Source organism: Triticum aestivum, chromosome 5B (genome assembly GCF_018294505.1).
Source record: "Triticum aestivum cultivar Chinese Spring chromosome 5B, IWGSC CS RefSeq v2.1, whole genome shotgun sequence".
NCBI lineage: Eukaryota > Viridiplantae > Streptophyta > Magnoliopsida > Poales > Poaceae > Triticum > Triticum aestivum.
This window is the reverse complement of record NC_057807.1, coordinates 453,645,652-453,665,842: the sequence shown is the minus strand read 5'-3', so window position 1 is coordinate 453,665,842 and position 20,191 is coordinate 453,645,652. Positions and strand designations below refer to the sequence as shown.

At 48.8% G+C, this 20,191-nt stretch overlaps 1 protein-coding gene and 1 non-coding gene across 2 annotated transcripts; both read right to left on the bottom strand.

Moving 5' to 3' along the window:
* Positions 1 to 1,914: 1,914 nt before the first annotated feature.
* TRNAF-GAA (transfer RNA phenylalanine (anticodon GAA)) lies at positions 1,915 to 1,987 on the bottom strand. The gene has a single exon. It is a non-coding gene; the product is annotated as a tRNA-Phe (tRNA).
* A 347-nt stretch (positions 1,988 to 2,334) lies between these two features.
* Positions 2,335 to 6,861, bottom strand: LOC123112417 (protein EMSY-LIKE 3). The gene is made up of 10 exons (XM_044533399.1): positions 6,561 to 6,861; positions 5,318 to 5,517; positions 5,103 to 5,212; positions 4,792 to 5,011; positions 4,593 to 4,715; positions 4,437 to 4,505; positions 3,572 to 3,793; positions 3,429 to 3,491; positions 3,244 to 3,307; positions 2,335 to 2,921 (listed from the first exon to the last, which is right to left on the bottom strand). Exons 1-10 carry the CDS (start codon positions 6,595 to 6,597, stop codon positions 2,851 to 2,853), a joined length of 1,179 nt encoding a protein of 392 aa, XP_044389334.1. The 5' UTR covers positions 6,598 to 6,861; the 3' UTR covers positions 2,335 to 2,850.
* Positions 6,862 to 20,191: the final 13,330 nt, after the last annotated feature.

Below are 20,191 nucleotides of genomic sequence, written 5' to 3'. Positions count from 1 at the left end.
GATTATCAGGAATTTTTTGGTGGGGAGATGAGGAAGATCAAAGAAAAACACATTGGCTAGCATGGGACAAATTAACAAGGAGTAAAGGTAAGGGAGATATGGGATTCCGGGATCTCAGATTATTTAACCAAACCCTCTTAGCCAAACAAGCGTGGAGGTTATTGGTTTATCCGTATTCGTTGTGTGCTAAGCTGATGAAGGCAAAGTATTACCCTCAGGGACATATTCTTGATATAGTGTTTCCTCAGTCTACATCAGTGACTTGGCAAGGTATTATGCATGGTTTGGAATTGCTTAAGAATGGTGTCATTTGGTGGGTGGGTGATGGATCTAGCATTAATATTTGGAAGGATAATTGGTTATTCAGGAGCACTCGCCTTAAAATTTCAGCTAAAAGGCATAATACTAGATTGAAGTGGGTCTCTGATTTGTTCTTGAGCGGGAGAAATGTATGGGATGAAACTTTGATGAAGTGTCTTTTCTATCCCCATGATGCAGAGGAGATTCTTAAGATTCGTATTCATGCTTATGGGGATGGGGATTTTATTGTGTGGCACTATGAAAAGAACGATATAGTTTCCGTTATAAGTGCGTATAATTTAGCGCTTAAGTTGAAGGATAGTCAAGATAAATTGGATCAATCTAGTGGCGATCCATGCGAAGAAAGAAGGTTCTAGAATTTAATTCGGAAGGCTAATATCCCTTAGAAGATAAGGGTTTTTGCTTGACGGGCCGCAACCGATAGCTTGGCGGTACAGACCATTAGAGTTAAGCACCATCAGATTACTTCAGGTATGTGCTCTATTTGTGGAGTAGAAGATGAAAGCACTTTGCATGCCCTCATTACTTGTTCTAAGGCTCGTGCTCTGAGACTGGCCTTGAGAGAATCGTGGAATATTCCTGATGAAGAGTGGTTCAAATTCTCGCGACCAGATTGGTTATTGATTTTGTTGGATCATTTGAGCTTGCAACAACGAGAGCAAATTTTGTTTCTTTTGTGGCGAGTCTGGCACCTAAGAAATGATTTAATTTTTGGAAAGGGAAAGGAATCCATTGTTGCTTCTGCAATTTTTGTGGTCAACTACTGGTCTTCTTTTACGTCCTGTCACGACACTCTCGATGTTGTCCCTAGTAACAAAGGTAAAGGAAAAATGGGAGGTGCTACACCAGTTTTCGCAACATCACAAGGACAGGTGGGATGAAAACCTCCACCGGATGATTATATCAAAATCAATGTCGATGCCAGCTATGTGGAGAGTATTAGTGCGGCTAGTGTGGGGTTGGTTGTTAGGAATTCATCTGGTGAAGTTATTATTTCTTCGTGGGACTTTCTGGGTCAATGTTACAGCTGAGTGAAGCTGAGTTGCGTGCTTGCCTACCAGGCCATTATTTTGGAGACTGATTGTGCTTTTGTCCGTTCTTTCCTTGCAAATGAGAATCTTGACAGGTCTCCGCTCGTTGATCTGAAGAAAGAAGCCTTGAGTATATCGAGGATGCTCAAGAATTTTAAAATTGCAAAAATTAATCGGCAGGTCAATAAAATGGCTCACGAAATTGCAAAGTTTAGCTTTATAAGTAAATCTGAAAGGATTCTTCTTAACAATGTTCTGCCCTGCGTGGCGAATTTTGTAATGAACGATTGTAATAACATTATTAATTAATTAATATATGGGGGGTTCAAAAAAAAACTCTCATGTACGTTGCTGTGCTCACAGAGTTCCATTGCTTGTTTGCATGGCAGCGACAAGCCACGTGAGAAATCCCTCAACGAAGAAAGAGAAATAAATTTCATAGGTGTAAATATAAATTTAGTCACGTGTTTAGTCGTTTGCAAGATGAAGGAAGAACGACGGCTTGGTTAATTATAAAAACGATGTATCATCCGTGATGGAACAGAATTAAAAAAAGTTAGCATGCGGTGAGCGTGGATCGAACACGCGACCTTCAGATCTTCAGTCTGACGCTCTCCCAACTGAGCTATCCCCGCTTACATGCTGTGTAACACATATAAACCTACAAATACTGTAATATCTTCCAGATTTTAAAACAATGAGTCTTTCTTTTGCGAGGGGTACACGTAAACGAGCTGTCAAGTGGCCTGTTGGCGTGTTTGGTTATCGGGCAAGTGCTCGCCTCGCCCAGCTAGGAAGCGGGTTTTGGTTCCATGGAGAGCTCGCCTCATTACACCTCAGTTTCCAGCCTTTAACTTCCGGTAAAAGACCCGATTTGGTTCCCCTCCGTTGGCAAGACCAGCCTTGCCCATCGAAGTAAATGGGCGAGGGATCCAATCCGAGTTGAAAGAAAACATAATGAACCAGTTTCAAAAGAAAGAAAGATAGGGAACATTTCTTTTTAGATATCGGGCCGGTAAGAAATATAGAGAATTGTTTTTTCTGAAGGACCTTCAGTTTACTGATTACTAATTATTCCAAATACAGAAATGTTATTGGAAAAAATACATTATTTTTGTACACTACAAGTACAGCCAATATGCCCACTGCAAAACTCAGTGCGCATAGGAGGGACAAAGAAAAACAGAGATTTCGGCCAAGGTTAATCAGCTGTCGGCACCGAACACAAAGAATCTTCAGCTGATTTATGTTAACAATAATTTCTAGAAAATTAGTCACTTCTAGTCCATCAGAGAGGAAAGGCGCCATTAGAGCTTTTTCGTTCCATCTGGATTCATCCTTGCCAGGTCCGAATTTTGAGCAGGCAAATAAACTCATCTCACGGAGCAGCAACTGCCAAATCCACCTTCTTTTGGTAGTCCAGTTTTCCATCACATGGCTTCTTTGTCCAGTGATGATCCAGGAAGGTGGCAATCTTCCAACATACTTCTCATAACAACTAACAGGCAATGCCGTTCCTACCCGTGTGATCACCACCAGAACCCATTAGGGCTTCCATGGCCTTATCCTCTGTTATATGAAGACTGGTTAGTGAAATAGGCAAAGTAGTAATGTAACTGATTTGTGTATCATCCATGGAAATATAAATTTCTGATTACTGCAAGTAATCATTAGTAGTAGTATCTAGGAAGACACTTCCGAAATTTCAATTTGGATTCAACAATATTCATCTTCTCAAGGTTCTGGACAAAATTTCTATCCCCTAATTTCAATTGATTGAGTTAGAAATTGTCCAGAATACCTCTAAAGAAATACAGATAATGTTATTTGTCCATTAATGATATTATTACTTTTACAGTGCTTTTTCAAGGTAGCATTGCAGATAACTTACCACTTTCGCTATCTGATGCATCGTCAAGACTGGCAATTGCATCAAGTAATGACTGCTCCTGGTCCTGCAAGGACAATTACTTCGCCTTACGGTTCTCAAATAATAGACTTAAGGAATTACAAGCAAGCCTTTCCCCATCACTGCTTTCGGCAGGGAACGAACTCAAGATAGACAAGTCAACTCACTGTTAGCAGTTTCTTTGCCTTTTCAATTTCATGCATATTTGGATTTGACAATACCCTCTCCACCTGCATCGAGAAAATAAAGTTGTGAGCAACAAACAGTATCTGACTACCCTGTGATGTCTGATCCTTCAAAATAAATTTACCTCAATCACGACACTCTGAGTGTTAGGCACGTCAATTTCACCAATATTCCTGTTGATGCCATTTTGAGGTGGACCATATTTATTTGGATGCTCATTCTGAGATAGTCTCCCTCTACCATTGTTGTTTTGGTTCCTGTTCAACAATGGACCAGAAGGGCCCCAACTATCTCGATTTGAGATGCCTTGATCATCACGTTCCCATCTTATATCTTCAGGTCTCATCTGTGAAAGAATTGTTCACCTCCTATTGGTCAATTATATAGTTAAAAGGTGGCGATCATACATTCTGGGCAAATAAGCAAGTAAAAAATTATTCCATGCCAGAGTGGACAACTAATTAAACAAATCTCCATAGTCCGGTGAAACAACAAAGCATAAGTCTCCATGTAGACTAAACTAATGGTAAACTAGATTAACTCTAGAGTGCCGAATATCGGCCCCTATGGATACTAAAGGTATTCATATTAGTAAATTTTAAGCCATGATACCACTCTCGACGTAATTGTGAAAACAAATCAGCAGCAACTGCAAATCATTTCCCCACTAATTTATATTCCCTCAGTTCAGAAATAAGTGTGCTGTTTTAGTTCAACGTTTCAAACACATATTTCCGAACGGAGGGAGTATATGGTATTGGGCACATGAGCAACCAGCCTCTGCTTCACTACTGGAGTAAGTCAGCACATTATGGCACGTGTAGCATATAAAAAAGGGTGAATAATTCATAGCAAAGGGTTGAAAACATGAAAAAAAAATGGATCAAATTCTTAAACAAAATACATAATTAGTGTACAAATCAGGAGCAAGGAGTAAGAAAAGAAAGATAAAGAACAATACAAGCTTCAAAGGCTTGAACGATGCTTACATCACAAAGCCTGACAGACTCCCATGACTCAGTTGTTTTGCCCATGTCATAGACAAGAGCATGTTCGCCCTGAAAAGGATCAGGAGAGTAGGTAAAATTACTTAATACAGATGCATATCTGCATCAAGGAGAAAAATAGGTAAAGTTGGAACAAACTGTAGCAGGATTGTAACGGGTTATAGTGGCCTCATAGAAGTTGTTATCATCTGGCCATCTTGTAAAAACTTTCCGGCTAATCAATGAGGTCGGATCCATGGATGGTAATGCCAGTGGCGTAGTCTGTACATGCATCAACAGATTGCCATAAAATTGACCCGAATTCAGAAGAACATGGCGTACAGCATTCCAAACATACCGACTTTGCTCTTTTCCCCCTTGATGCTGAAGATGGTCCCCACTTTGACGAAGACGGGACAGAATGTGAAGACATAACAGGGGACTGGAGGCCTGAAGAATGCGAAGGCATTAAATGAGATGGTCGTTGCCTTTTAGCAGTTGGCCCAGGTTCTCCATCATGAAGAACTCTGCTGCCACGATGCAGCCCACTCGGGGTCCCACCTCCCTGTCTCAGCTCCCTATTGAAAAATTAAGATAAGTAAATGATTAGGTAAATATGATGATTAAGTATAACATGTTACGGAAAAAATGGGTCCTGTATGCAAAGACCTCATTCCACGGATGGCCCCATCTTCATTAACCTTGTTTAATAGCTCCCTGTGTTCCTCATCAGAAACTCTCAGTTCCTTCCTGAGTTCAGAAATCAGACTTTCTTTTTCCTGCACAAAAGCATGGGTATTAATTAATTTTCAGCTGAAATCAGCAACAGGACAAGCAGTGGTTACTGAAAATGTAGCCATTAATTTCAGTGTGCACATAATCACCCAAGACAATGCATCAGATTGAACTTTGAATGCCCTAAGAACACCAGTGTACGCCTCTTGCTCAACCAGATGTACTTGGCTCTCCAAATCATTGTGTGGCCTTGCATAAGGAAACGGTCCAGCTGATGCTCTCCCATTCCCACTGAAAGATCGTCCTCTTAGTCCTCTATTTTGTGACGAGGGGAGATCATCGTCCGTCCCTGCAAGCAAGAGCGAGGAATCAGTAATGCAGCATATTCAAATACACAATTTGGCTGCAGCCTCCAAGTCCTCATAACACGAAAGCACCTCATCAAAGGTCATAAAAAATGATGTTTATAATTTGTGGAATACAGGGTCAACCAAACGACAGGCCAATTATGAAGAATTCACAATTTGGCAAGAGGTTCGAGAAGCTCACAATTGCTCAGGGATGACTGGATTTCTATTTATCAACTAATCAATCTGCAGTACCAAGGGCTTGGCAAAAGGGACTACTTCTCCAGGGCCATGCAAATGTACACATTATTCTATAAATTTAACAAATTTCAGTTATCTATCGACTCAGCTTTGCTAGTAGAAAGCAAGAGGCACAATATATACTTGGTGCATATTCCAATTATTTGGCAATAAGTGTATGCCAATCTCCTCTAGATATTTTCCTCCAGGAATATAACAAGCCATGCAAAAAAAAGGATTTTTTCTACCCGGCCAAGTTTACCGGGTCAAAGTCAAAACAACATGTTGATTCAGGGCAAGAGATCAATAATCAGATGCACAATTTGACTGCAAGTCATCATAACGCAAAAGCACCTCAGAGGTCATAAAAGATGCTGTTAACAATTTGTGCAATACAGGCTCAGGCGACTGCCACGGCAACTATGACGAATTCACAATTGGCAAGAGGTTCGAGAAGCTCACAACTGCGCAGGGAAGAATAGATTTTTAGTTATCAACTAATCTCAGTCTGTAGTACCAATGGTTTGGCAAAAGGAGCTACTTTATGCTCCTACCTCTTCAGGGCCGTGCAAATGTACACGTTGTTTGATAAATTCAACAGATTTTCAGTTATCTATGGACTCGGCTTTGCTAGAAAGCAAGAGGAACAATTTATACTCGGTGTCTATTCTCATAATTAGGTACTATTTGGTATAACTTATGCCAATTTCCTCCAGGAATCCAACAAGCTGCGCGAAAAAATTGGGCTTTTCCGCCCGGCCAAGCTCACCCGGCCAAAAAAGCACGTAGATTCGAGGCGACTCACCACTGCTATCATAGGGGCGGTACCCCATGGGATTCATGGACCCGGCTGGCGCGCCGAGACGGAGGAGCCCTACGAATCAGCCGAGTTCCTCCCCCAGATCCGGACGGCGCGGCCGGACCGAGCGCCAACGGATCCGAGGATATATGGAGCAGCACGGGGCCGGGCGGAGGCGTGCCTGGGGGCGCCGGAGGCAGATTCGGGGAGGTTTTGCGGCGTGGAATCGGATGAGGATTTGGGGCGGGCGACGGGGGGCGGGCGGCAGGTAGGGTTCAAGGGGATCGGGAAATTTAGGAAGTGGACTTTTCTGATTTGCCCCCTGGAAAAAGGTCGGTTTTGCTCCGCGCGAAGAGTTTCGCACCGGGGCTGGTAATTTCGGGGGGGCTTTATGCTTATGAGCTATGCCGCGTCTTACGTGGCGTTCTGGCGGCCGTGCGTTTTTTCGTCGGGCCCCACGTGGGCGGGGCGGCCGTACAGGAGTCCTGTTTGTGGACGCAGTGGTGCAGCCGGACTCCGGCCGGCGAACGGCGCGGCGCGCGGTACTGCCGTGGCTGGCCCGTGCAGTGCAGGTCGGACGCTGCTTCTATGACGTGCCGTGACGCCATCTGACAGGTAACCCGGGCCCACACATCAGTGGCTCAACGTCAGGAGGTCGTACGTCAGAGGATCCGCCTTCGTGCAGGTCTAGGCGGAGCCGCTCCTCTCGGCATGTTCCCCTACTAGCTTTCGATTCCTCCTAGCGTTCGGCTACAGGTATAGCTTCTTCCAAGTCCCAATCCTGATTGTCTTGGTCTTGCTCACTTCGCTCGCCTATTGTATCCGCTCCGCTTTGTCTGTCAAGCGACAGCTTCTGCCTCTGACGGTTTCACTATCGCTCATGGCTGGTAGTGTTTATCTCTATGACAAGTGCGGCCCACACGTATCATTATGAGACAGAGAGTTGATATATGGGTCTAGGGGTAATTTGGTCTTATAATCTGGTCAATAGGTTTGACCTGACAATAACGATGTCTAATGGCATTTTTGAACAAACATCTAATGAAACGATGGCATTTTTCAGGTATCTAATGACATTTTCGAGCAAGCATCTCACTGAATGGTGATTTTTTAGCTGTTGTAATTTCTAATGGCAAAACTAAGTAGTGAGACACAACTAGTGAAATAAAAAGACGATCAAGCTGCATATATATGGCTTCTCTACTAGACTATCATTTTATGTGTTGTTCGCTATAGTAGCGTTTATTATGGCGATTGGGCGCATATTAGACTCTTCGAGATTGTGTCCCTTGATTGTTTTTGTTCTTCACCGTGTTTGATTGCGTGTTGTATCTCTAACAATCTCAAATGGCTGGGTACCCTCAGCGACCACATGTGTGACAGATCCTACTAATATTTGATGGAGAATTTTTATGAACGAAGATCAAGTATCTATGATCTACCATGAATCCTGAGGGCCACAATGTAGGTATTCAACTATAAGAGTATGTATGTGCTCTAGCCATACGACAGAATTGGGGAATTGATCCAATGATCCAACCCTAGCCATGGCCTGAATCTTTGATATGCGTCAGATAACTGGTGATACCTGCAAGTGTTCCTCATTTAACTGGATAATTCGACGGTTAGCAGGGTTCGGTATGTGGCCTGACATGGCCCCCCATTGAGAAACAACATGCCCTCACTGCATTATTGCGGTAGAGCACCATGCTTTGCTAGTGTGAAGAAAGAACTCCGAGGATGTACACTTTATGATGCCATCGTCTTCCCAGGTCACATCAGCAGGTGATAGGTTCACCCACTGGATAAGCCACTCGACAACATGCATGTCTTCGCCCTGGTATTTATCTCACTTCAAAAATGAGTTGCGGCAGTTTTTAGAGTGTCATTAGGATTGACAAGAGGCAGATCAGGTATCAGCATAACATGGGGACAAATGTGTTATTTAAGCTAGCTCATATGAAAAAAATCGGGTGAATCTTGACATGTTTAGGAAAGTTATTAAGTTTGTAAGCAGTGTTACCCACTTTCTGGATTATCTAGAAAGTTTCATAATACGTGTTGTCGGTGTCAAAACCGGCGGATCTCGGGTAGGGGGTCCCGAACTGTGCGTCTAGGCGGATGGTAACAGGAGACAAGGGACACGATGTTTTTACCCAGGTTCGGGCCCTCTCGATGGAGGTAAAACCCTACTCCTGCTTGATTAATATTGATGATATGGGTAGTAGAAGAGTAGATCTACCACGAGATCGGAGTTGCTAAACCCTAGAATCTAGCCTATGGAATGATTGTTGTTCGTCCTACGGACTAAAACTCTCCGGTCTATATAGGCACCGGAGAGGGCTAGGGTTACACAGAGTCGGTTACAATGGGAGGAGATCTTCATATCGTATCACCAAGCTTGCCTTCCACGCCAAGGAAAGTCCCATCCGGACACGGGACGGAGTCTTCAATCTTGTATCTTCATAGTCCAGGAGTCCGGCCAAAGGTCTTAGTCCAGCCATCCGGACACCCCCTAATCCAGGACTCCCTCGGTAGCCCCTGAACCAGGCTTCAATGACGACGAGTCCGGCGCGCAAGTTGTCTTCGGCATTGCAAGGCGGGTTCCTCCTCCGAATATTTCATAGAAGATGTTGAACACCAGGGTAGTGTCCGGCTCTGCAAAATAAGTTCCACATTCCTTCGTAGAGAGAATAATATTTGCATCAATCGGATCTGCTGACGTATTCTGTGGCGTGACATCATGCCACAGCCAGGCTCTTTATTCATTTTATTGTTCCACCTCAGCGCGTTTAGCGAGGCGGTTTCCCTGGCACGTCTTGTCAAAGCAGAGATCGTGTCCCCTTATTCCGAGATTATCATCAATACGGGTGTGGGTAACACAACCGCGCCATTAACCACGGCGCTTGGGGGATAAGCGAGTTTTATTAGGCCGGTGGGGGGCTCGTAGTTTTGGCCGCCCATATAAGGGGATAAGAATCCGCCTTCTCCATTCACGCCTTCTTCCTCCTTCGCTTATTCGTCCCTGCACGCTCGAGCTCCAATGCCCAAGCCTGCACTTCCCACCTCAACCTTCTCCAGTCATGTCCGGAGCGGGAGGTAGATGGATGGCTTCCTCCGTCACGGAGGGGCAAATCAAAAAGCTGAGGAAGGCCGGATACTTGTCCGGTGACATCGTGCACTGGCTTCCAGATGAGGGGCAACTCATCCCCACCCCTGGGCCCCATGAGAGGGTTGTTTTTCTTCCCCATTTCCTCCGCGGACTAGGTTTTCCTCTTCACCCGTTCATCCGGGGGCTCATGTTCTACTACGGCATGGACTTCCATGATCTGGCCCCGAACTTCATCCTCAACATCTCGGCGTTTATCGTCGTGTGCGAGGCCTTCCTCCGCATCCAGCCTCACTTTGGCCTATGGCTGAAGATCTTCAGCGTCAAGCCGAAGGTAGTGGGCGGGCGCCAAGCGGAGTGCGGAGGCGCCATGGTGGACAAAATAGCCAACGTCACATGGCTCGAGGGCGCCTTCGTAGAGACCATCAAAGGGTGGCAATCGGGGTGGTTCTATATCACCGAGCCGCGCGACCCTAAATGGGCAGCAGCCCCCGAGTTCCGATCTGGTATCCCCACACGGCTCACATCTTGGAAGGAGACGGGTCTGTCATGGGGTAGTTCGGCAGAATTGACCGGACTTCAAACCTGCATCAAAGACCTGATTGGCAGGAAGGTTAAACTCGTCAATGTTGTCCAGGTCATGCTCTTCCGCCGGATTCTCCCGTGTCAACGACGGGCTTTTAGCTTGTGGGAGTTCGACCCGGCCCAGCACCAGACTCTGTCCCGGCTCTTCGACACAAAGCATGGGGACGCCTGGAAGTGCTATTCAAGAGCTCCGAGGTCTCCCCTCCCGTCACCGAGGATCGCGGATTTTGCACCGAGCGCCAAGCCAGCGTGATGAGCTTAATTTTCCCTTTACGGGGTAATTATTTTTCAAAGATTTGATTCTATGCGGGATCTAAACTCCCATCTCCTTAACAGGACTGGCAGAAAAAGGCCGGACAGATCAACTATCCGACTCCCTTGCCCGAAGACCCAGCGGATGCCCACTTTACGAAGCTGCTGGTCCCGGCACTTCACGTGGTGCCGGAGAAGAAGGCCAAGAAGAAGGCCACGGGGACCCGAAAGAGTTCCCGGCGCCCGGTGTCGTCGGATTTGCCCGACGGCTCCAACGCGCCTTCCGCCTCCGTAGATGAGGAGGAAGAAGAAGAAGATGCCTCTCCCCCTCCAACGGGGGGAGGAAAGAAGAGAAAGGCCACCCCAACTGGGGAAGCCGGAGGGTCCAATAAGGGGAAGCCCCTTCTGCCGGACTACGCCCCCGACGCCGAAGACGGCGAGGAGGACTGGCCCTCCAGGGTCAAGCCCCTGGCAAAATCGTAAGTGTCCGGCTACCCGAATGACTTATTACACTCCTTTATTATTTGATAGCTTCTAACACCGAAGCTAATCATACAGTCCGCCCAGAGCTCAGCTTGGCGATTCGTCGAGCGGATCTCTGAATTCGTCGGATGTGAATAGCACTTCACTTCCGACGGCCTCCCCCCCTCTTCCTATAGACGGCGCGGAGGTGGAGTCCCATAGGGGACAAAACCAGGAGGAGGTGGTCCTGGAAGCGCCACAAGGCGACCTTCCGGACTCCCAACCCAAAGGGGGTAAAACCCCGGAGGGATCTAAGTCCGGCCCTGGGCCGGACACTGCTCCGGAACCATCAGTGGTTCCAGAACCCGACAGGCGGCGCCTTCACAAGAAGGGCAAGCCCGCTACGCCGGCGACTTCCGTCCACCCGGAGGCGCCGGACAATTTGCTGGAGGCGCTCAACGACGCCTCTATCGACGAAGAACACCGCACTATTATGAGTGCGGTGATTCAGAAGGTTCAGTCCGCCAAGAGCGGGCTGACGGAAGCCTGCACAAGCCTGTTAACGGGCTTTGAGGTATGTGTTAAAAACATATATAAAAAATGTTACCGCATAGACAGTAGCCCCTGAGGCTTAGTTCGGTGTTCGGAAAGAAAAGCCGAACTGAGGATCTTAAAAGATATACGCAGGAGTCTAATAGGAATGTGTCAATATGGGAATGCAGGCTGCGTTGCTGACCTCTGTCGCACTGACTGCGGAGGTCAATGCCTTGAAGGAAAGCCTCGAGCGGTCCGAGAACGAGCTCGACCGTGCCAAGAAGCAGCTCGAGGATAAAGAGGGTATGTAGCACCTCCTGAAAATGTATATAGAAATACTTGGTTGCATAATAATAACAGGCCCAACGTTAATGTTGCAGGAGCCGCGACCGAGGTGGCGACCCTGAAAGAGGTGGTTTCGAGGGCCGAAAAGAGTGTGGCCTTGGAGCGCACCGAGCGAGAGAAGCAGGAGGCGCGGGTGACGGAGGTGGCCCAGCACCAGACTTTGTCCCGGCTCTTCGACACAAAGCATGGGGACGCCTGGAAGGTGCTATTCAAGAGCTCCAAGGTCTCCCCTCCCGTCACCGAGGATAGCGGATTCTGCGCCGAGCGCCAAGCCAGTGTGATGAGATTAATTTTCCCTTTACGGGGTAATTATTTTTCACAGATTTGATTCTATGCGGGATCTAAACTCCCATCTCCTTAACAGGACTGGCAGAAAAAGGCCGGACAGATCAACTGTCCGACTCCCTTGCCCGAAGACCCAGCGGATGCCCACTTGACGAAGCTGCTAGTCCCGGCACTTCACGTGGTGTCAGAGAAGAAGGCCAAGAAGAAGGCCACGGGGACCCGAAAGAGTTCCCGGCGCCCGGTGTCGTCGGATTTGCCCGACGGCTCCAACGCGCCTTCCGCCTCCGTAGATGAGGAGGAGGAAGAAGAAGATGCCTCTCCCCCTCCAACGGGGGGAGGAAAGAAGAGAAAGGCCACCCCAACTGGGGAAGCCGGAGGGTCCAATAAGGGGAAGCCCCTTCTGCCGGACTACGCCCCCGACGCCGAAGACGGCGAGGAGGACTGACCCTCCAGGGTCAAGCCCCTGGCAAAATCGTAAGTGTCCGGCTACCCAGATGACTTATTCCACTCCTTTATTATTTGATAGCTTCTAACACCGAAGCTAATCATACAGTCCGCCCAGAGCTCAGCTTGGCGATTCGTCGAGCGGATCTCTGAATTCGTCGGATGTGAATAGCACTTCACTTCCGACGGCCTCCTCCCCTCTTCCTATAGACGGCGCGGAGGTGGAGTCCCGTAGGGGACAAAACCAGGAGGAGGTGGTCCTGGAAGCGCCACAAGGCGACCTTCCGGACTCCCAACCCAAAGGGGGTAAAACCCCGGAGGGATCTAAGTCCGGCCCTAGGCCGGACACTGCTCCGGAACCATCAGTGGTTCCAGAACCCGACAGGCGGCGCCTTCACAAGAAGGGCAAGCCCGCTACGCCGGCGACTTCCGTCCACCCGGAGGCGCCGGACAATTTGCTGGAGGCGCTCAACGGCGCCTCTATCAACGAAGAACACCGCACTGTTATGAGTGCGGTGATTTAGAAGGTTCAGTCCACCAAGAGCAGGCTGACGGAAGCCTGCACAAGCCTGTTAACGGGCTTTGAGGTATGTGTTAAAAAACATATATAAAAAATGTTACCGCATAGACAGTAGCCCCTGATGCTTAGTTCGGTGTTCGGAAAGAAAAGCCGAACTGAGGATCTTAAAAGATATACGCAGGAGTCTAATAGAAATGTGTCAATATGGGAATGCAGGTTGCGCTACTGACCTCTGCCGCACTGACTGCGGAGGTCAATGCCTTGAAGGAAAGCCTCGAGTGGTTCGAGAACGAGCTCGGTCGTGCCAAGAAGCAGCTCGAGGATAAAGAGGGTATGTAGCACCTCCTGAAAATGTATATAGAAATACTTGGTTGCATAATAATAACAGGACCAACGTTAATGTTGCAAGAGCCGCGACCGAGGTGGCGACCCTGAAAGAGGCGGTTTCAAGGGCCGAAAAGAGTGTGTCCTTGGAGCGCACCGAGCGAGAGAAGCAGGAGGCGCGGGTGACGGAGGTGCGGCAAGAGCTCCAGGCTCTCGTGGAAAAACACGAGAGTTTGGAGCGTGACTCGAAGACTCGAGAGTCCGAGCTTGCCTTGGCTCTTGAGAGTGCCAAGACCGCTAAGGCCGAAGCCCAGAAGACCCTTCAGGAGATCGAGGCGATGAAGAAGATAGCGGCGGGTAATGCATTCTTTATGCAAAGCAAAAATATAAAAGTTAATTATCTGCTACTTACCCGAATCCGGAGCTCTCCAGGAGCGTTCGCCGATCTGCCTCGTAGTGTGTCTGATGCCGCCGCATACTACCGAGCCGAAGAGGGGAGCTCAACAGAAAAAGTGTTCTGGTCTCAGTATGCTGAGGTCGGACATCCGGTGCCCCTAAGCGACCAACTGAAGCAGCTGGTTGAGCTCCACAAGGTGGCCGAACAGGCCATGAAGGGCCTCATAGCTCGGCTGTGGCCTGGAGAAGCCATGCCTGGGAGCTACTTCGGTCTGGTGCGGCGGCTGGTGGACGCGTGTATGTGGATTGAGGTCGTCAAGCGCTTCGCTTGTATTGAAGGTGCCCGTCGGGCCCTTGCCCGTGCTAAGGTGCACTGGGGCAAGCTAGACGCGGAGAAGTTGTTGACGGACGCGCCACCGCCGGGCAAGGAGTATCGTACGCTCGAGATGTATTACAATGGCGTTCTGAAAGGTGCCCGCCGCATAGCGGATGAGTGCTCCAAAGATGTAATTTTTGAGTGAACCCGCATTTGTTATCCTGTACGCTGAAGCTTTGTTCATATGCGTTAAGCAACGCTTGTTAATTTAAAATATTACCTTCTGTGCGGCCGTTTATCAAATCTGAGAGATGCAAGTCGACGGCTTCGACCCCCATGCCACGAGTGCTGGGGTGTTCGGGATAAACCTGAGCGCTCTTGTTCCCATTCTTGGGTCCATCTAGGGAGGCGTTCAGCACCGCGAACTAGGCCGTCGGACTTATAATGCTTTATCACTCTCACTTAGCCATAGAATTCTATAATTTTAAATTTCGGCGAAGCCCCTAGTATTCGGAAGACCGAGTTCGGGGCGCTATCCACGCCTAGGCCGGATAAGTCCGGTTCATCGCTTGAAGCGGCATAAGTCTTTAAGGACTCGAAAAAACCTCGCGAACAGCGACCGGTCTCTTGCACTATCATGACAGTCAGTTTTAGCTTTCTCTACTGAGGTGTTAACCCAGCTCAACTGGGGCACAATCGCAGTAGTTCTCCCAGCGCTACCTTAGCCAACAATGCGGAACGTAAGGTACCAAAACATGGGAGCCGGGCAAACCCAACTATTGACCAAAGACATGATTCGGAGCCGATGCATATAGTGCTATAAGTTCGGGGTGCCGCACTTGTTAGAGTGTTCGGTCTTCTCACACCGCGTTATGGGGTGTTGTAAGCCCCTGGTGTATTATCCGTGCCAAAGTGTACGGTTGCATAGTGTCATGACTGAACATGTTTGCATATAAAAATAGATAAGTACAATAATAGATAAGAGCTATGTATTGTTTATTAAAAAAGGGCTGTTGCGAAAGCAGAACGGTACAAAAAGTGCGGTAAGCAAGAGATGGGAGTATTTGACATATTCCCCTTCAGGGGCAAGCTACAGGATTGTAAGAGAAACAGGTATTAAACTCGTTATAGAGACCACCTTGACTTTTGACGTAGCTTGCTTCCTTCCTGGCTATTGCATCGTTTGTTCGGTGATAGTATTGCCGGACAGGCCTTCCGAATAGTTGGGTCCTGAAAGTGTGTAAAAAAAGGAAAACGGCGAAATAGGGAGCCCCCTAGTGCGGTTAAGCCGCATTCTGGGCGTGCCGTTGTTGTGCCCCTCCCCTTATTCCCATGGTATCTCCAAGGCGTAATTATGTACGCGTGGTACCAGCATTGCCGTTTGGCGGGGGCTGGGGTCGGGGCCGCACTGCTATGCTTGCTCGGAACGTGCCAGCCGGATTTATTGTAGGTTACTTCGGGCTCGCTTGACGTTGTCCGGACGTTTGGCGCCTAGATTGGAGAACTGCCTTGAGAGGCTACTCTGTACTTCCGTTGCCAGGGCCGCCGTGTGCTCCTCTGTTCGGAGAGAGCATTCTGTGTTTCCATTTACCGTGATGACTCCGCGAGGTCCTGGCATCTTGAGCTTGAGATATGCGTAGTGCGGCACCGCATTGAATTTTGCAAATGCGGTTCGTCCGAGCAGGGCGTGATAGCCGCTACGGAATGGGACTATGTCGAAGATTAAGTCCTCGCTCCGGAAGTTATCCGGTGATCCGAAGACCACCTCGAGTGTGACCGAGCCTGTACAGCTGGCTTCGACCCCTGGTATGACACCTTTGAAGGTTGTCTTTGTGGGTTTAATCCTTGAAGGATCGATGCCCATTTTTCGCACTGTGTCCTGGTAAAGCAGGTTCAGGCTACTGCCGCCGTCCATTAGGACTCTGGTAAGGTGAAATTCATCGATAATTGGGTCTAGGACCAGTGCGGTGAATCCGCCGTGACGGATGCTGGTGGGATGGTCCCGTCGATCGAAAGTGATCGGGCAGGAGGACCATGGGTTGAACTTTGGGGCGACTGGCTCCAGCGCATAGACGTCCTTGAGAGCACGCTTCCGCTCCCTTTTGGGGATGTGGGTTGCGTATATCATACTCACCGTCCGAACTTGCGGGGGAAATCCCTTCTGTCCTTTGTTGTTCGGCGGCCGGGGCCCCTTCTCGTCATCGCTATGTAGCCCCTTGTCTCTGGTCTCGACACTTATCTTGCATGTCTGCTTGAACACCCACCAATCCATGTTGGTGTGATTGGCTGGCTGTTTGGGGGTGCCGTGTATCTGGCACGAGCGATCAAGTATCCGGTCTAAGCTGGATGGGCCCTGAGGGTTTCGTTTGAATGGCTTCTTCCGCTGACCCGGTTTAGAGCCTCTGAATCCGGCATTGACTGCCGTATCTTCAGTATTGTCACCGTTAATGCGGCGCTTATGCTTGTTGCAGTGTGACTTGTCGTTGTTATCCTTGTTATCCGAATTGCCGGGGCTCTTGCTTATGTTATTGCTACGAGCTAGCCAGCTGTCTTCTCCCGCACAGAAGCGGGTCATGAGTGTCATGAGGGCTGCCATAGACTTCGGCTTTTCTTGTCCTAGGTGCCGGGCAAACCATTCGTCTCGGATGTTGTGCCTGAAGGCTACGAGGGCCTCGGTGTCCGGACAATCGACTATTTGATTTTTCTTTGTCAGGAACCATGTCCAGAATTGTTTGGCCGATTCCTCTGGTTGCTGGATTATGTGGCTTAGGTCATCGGCGTCTGGTGGTCGCACATACGTGCCTTGGAAGTTGTCAAGGAATGCGGATTCCAGGTCCTCCCAACAACTGATTGACTCTGCTGGCAGGCTATTAAGCCAATGTCGAGCTGGTCCTTTAAGCTTGAGCGGGAGGTATTTGATGGCGTGTAGATCATCGCCACAGGCCATGTGGATGTGAAGGAGATAATCCTTGATCCATACCGCAGGATCTGTTGTGCCATCGTATGATTCGATGTTTACGAGTTTGAAGCCCTCGGGGATTTGATGATCCATTACTTCGTCTGTGAAGCATAGTGGGTGTGCGGTGCCCCTGTACTGAGCTATATCGCGACGCAGCTCGGACAAGCTTGGTCTGTTGTATTCGGCCGGGCCATACTTATTATGTCCGGCGTGACGGCTAGCGTCACGTGACGCGGGGCGCCCATGTGATCCGTAGATCGATCTTGTTTGCCTTGCCTTATTCTCCAAGATGTCTTGTAGGTCTGTTGCATCTCCCCGTACTCTGGTATGTTTTGAGCGGTGTCGGGGTGCGGTTTGGGTCGAGGGCCTGAAGGCCTCTCTATCGTGGCCACGGGGTGGCCAATCGAGCGCATCGTACGCTGGTGATGTAGGTTTAGTTGCTTCCTCCTCAAGTTGGGGAAGCAGCCTGCGCTTCGGGTAGCTCTTGGATGGGCGTTCTAGTTTATACTCTTCGGCCGCCAGGACTTCGGTCCATCTGTCGGCTAGCAAGTCTTGGTCAGCTCTAAGCTGCTGCTGTTTCTTCTTGAGGCTGCTTGCCGTGGCTACGAGTCTGCGTTTGAAACGCTCTTGCTCGACGGGATCCTCTGGCACGACAAATTCATCATCTTCGAGGCTTGCCTCGTCTTCAGAGGGAGGCATGTAATTGTCATCCTCATCCTCTTTGTCGGCCTCTCTCTCACGAGGGCTGGCTCCTTCGTTCTCCTGCACTGAATCCTGCTGGAGGGGGTTGTCTTCGGCACTGTCCAGCGTATTGTTATCTCCGGTGCCAGAATCACCGTTTTTGCTTTGGCGGGACTTAGAGCGGCGCCGCTGACGTCGGCGCTTGGGTTGCTTCTTGGAGGGGTCATCCTCCGTTTTCTCCTCGCCATCCCCCGCTTTAGGGGTGTCCACCATGTATATGTCATATGACGAGGTGGCTTTCCAGTTCCCTATAGGCACTGGTTTTTGTTCATCTCCTTCATCGGCGTCCATGTCGTCAATGTCTTCGGAGTCGAAGTCGAGCATGTCGGTTAAATCGTCGACAGTGGCTACAAAGTGGGTGGTGGGTGGGCTACAAATTTCTTCATCGTCCACGTCCCAACCGTGTTGGCCGTAGTCCGGCCAGGGCTCTCCTGACAAAGAGAGAGACTTTAACGAATTCAGGATGTTGCCGAAAGGTGAGTGCTGAAAGACATCCGCGGCGGTGAACTCCATGACCGGAGCCCAATCGGGCTTAACCGGGAGAGGTGCGGGATTTACGGAGTCCGGATCGGAGTCTAGCACCTCAGAGTCACGGGCCTTGCGAGGGACTAGGCTGGTATCCGGATCTATCGCCATAGAGATTGCAGTTTCCGGGGTGGCGTCTAACCGTCCGTCCCCGACTGGCGTAGTGGGCTCCGAGCTAATGGTCGGAGCGGACACCTAAGCGACGCTCTGGGCGTTGTCCGATGACAGAGCTAAATCATGCCCATCATGACAGTGCGGCGCGCCTGGTTGTGGCTCAAATCCATCGAAGATCAAGTCCCCGCGGATGTCGGCCGTGTAGTTCAAGCTTCCAAACCTGACCTGATGGCCAGGGGCGTAGCTCTCGATCTGCTCCAGATGGCCGAACAAGTCAGCCCGCAGTGCGAAGCCGCCAAATACGAAGATCTGTCCGGGAAGAAAAGTCTCATCCCGGACCGCGTCACGGTTGACGAGCGAAGAAGCCATCGGGCCTGAAAGGCGACGACACAGAGGAACTCTCAATGAAAGCACCAATGTCGGTGTCAAAACCGGCGAATCTCAGGTAGGGGGTCCCGAACTGTGCGTCTAGGCGGATGGTAACAGGAGACAAGGGACACGATGTTTTTACCCAGGTTCGGGCCCTCTCGATGGAGGTAAAACCTACTCCTGCTTGATTAATATTGATGATATGGGTAGTAGAAGAGTAGATCTACCACAAGATCGGAGTGGCTAAACCCTAGAATCTAGCCTATGGTATGATTGTTGTTCGTCCTACGGACTAAAACTCTCCGGTTTATATAGGCACTAGAGAAGGCTAGGGTTACACAGAGTCGGTTACAATGGGAGGAGATCTTCATATCGTATCGCCAAGCTTGCCTTCCACGCCAAGGAAAGTCCCATCCGGACACGGGACGGAGTCTTCAATCTTGTATCTTCATAGTCCAGGAGTCCGGCCAAAGGTCTTAGTCCGGCCATCCGGACACCCCCTAATCCAGGACTCCCTCACGTGTGTTGAAGTCTTAATGACCCTCAAAATCCAAAGGCGGTCAACCTATAGGGAGCCATTTTGAGGTACACCAGATCACCCACGGAAAATCGTTTGTCCCGCCTCTTTAGGTCGACTTTTTTTTAGTTATGTTCTGAGCTTGGATCAAGTTCTGCTTCAGTTGAGCAAGCATAGATTGTTTGTGAGCTAATAACTTGTGTGAAACACTATTAGATGGACTACGAATTGCCAACTCACAAATAAGTGGTGCGGGGAAATTGTGGAGTGCTTGAATTGGTAACATTTTCAATGCAATGTGAGAGGTGAAGTTGTACCGGTACTCAGCTAATGGTAACCAATCTAGCCATTTCTTTGGTTCATTGGCAGCCATGCATCTCAAATAGGTTTCTGAACATTGGTTAACTCTCTCTGACTGGCTATCGGTTTGACGATAGTATGCACTACTATACATGAGCTCCACTTTCAGTGCACTAAAGATGTGTCACTAGAGTTTGCTGGTGTAAATCATATCTTTATTAGAGATGATCAGGACAAGTGGACCATGAAGTTTAATGATGCTACCCACAAATCTTTTGCTACTGACTGAACAATGTAAGGATGGCCTAATGGGATATAATGCACATATTTAGTAAAACTTGTCTAGCACTACAAGGATCACCTCTTTACCATGGGAAATGGTTGGTCCCTCAACGAAGTCCATTGTGATATCTTGTCATGACATGTCAGCAATGGGTAGTGGCTCAAGTAACCCTGGAGATAAGCAATGTTCCTCTTTTGCTCTTGGGCAAATAGGACATTGAGTTATGTAACTTTCAATCATCTTCTTCATACCACTCC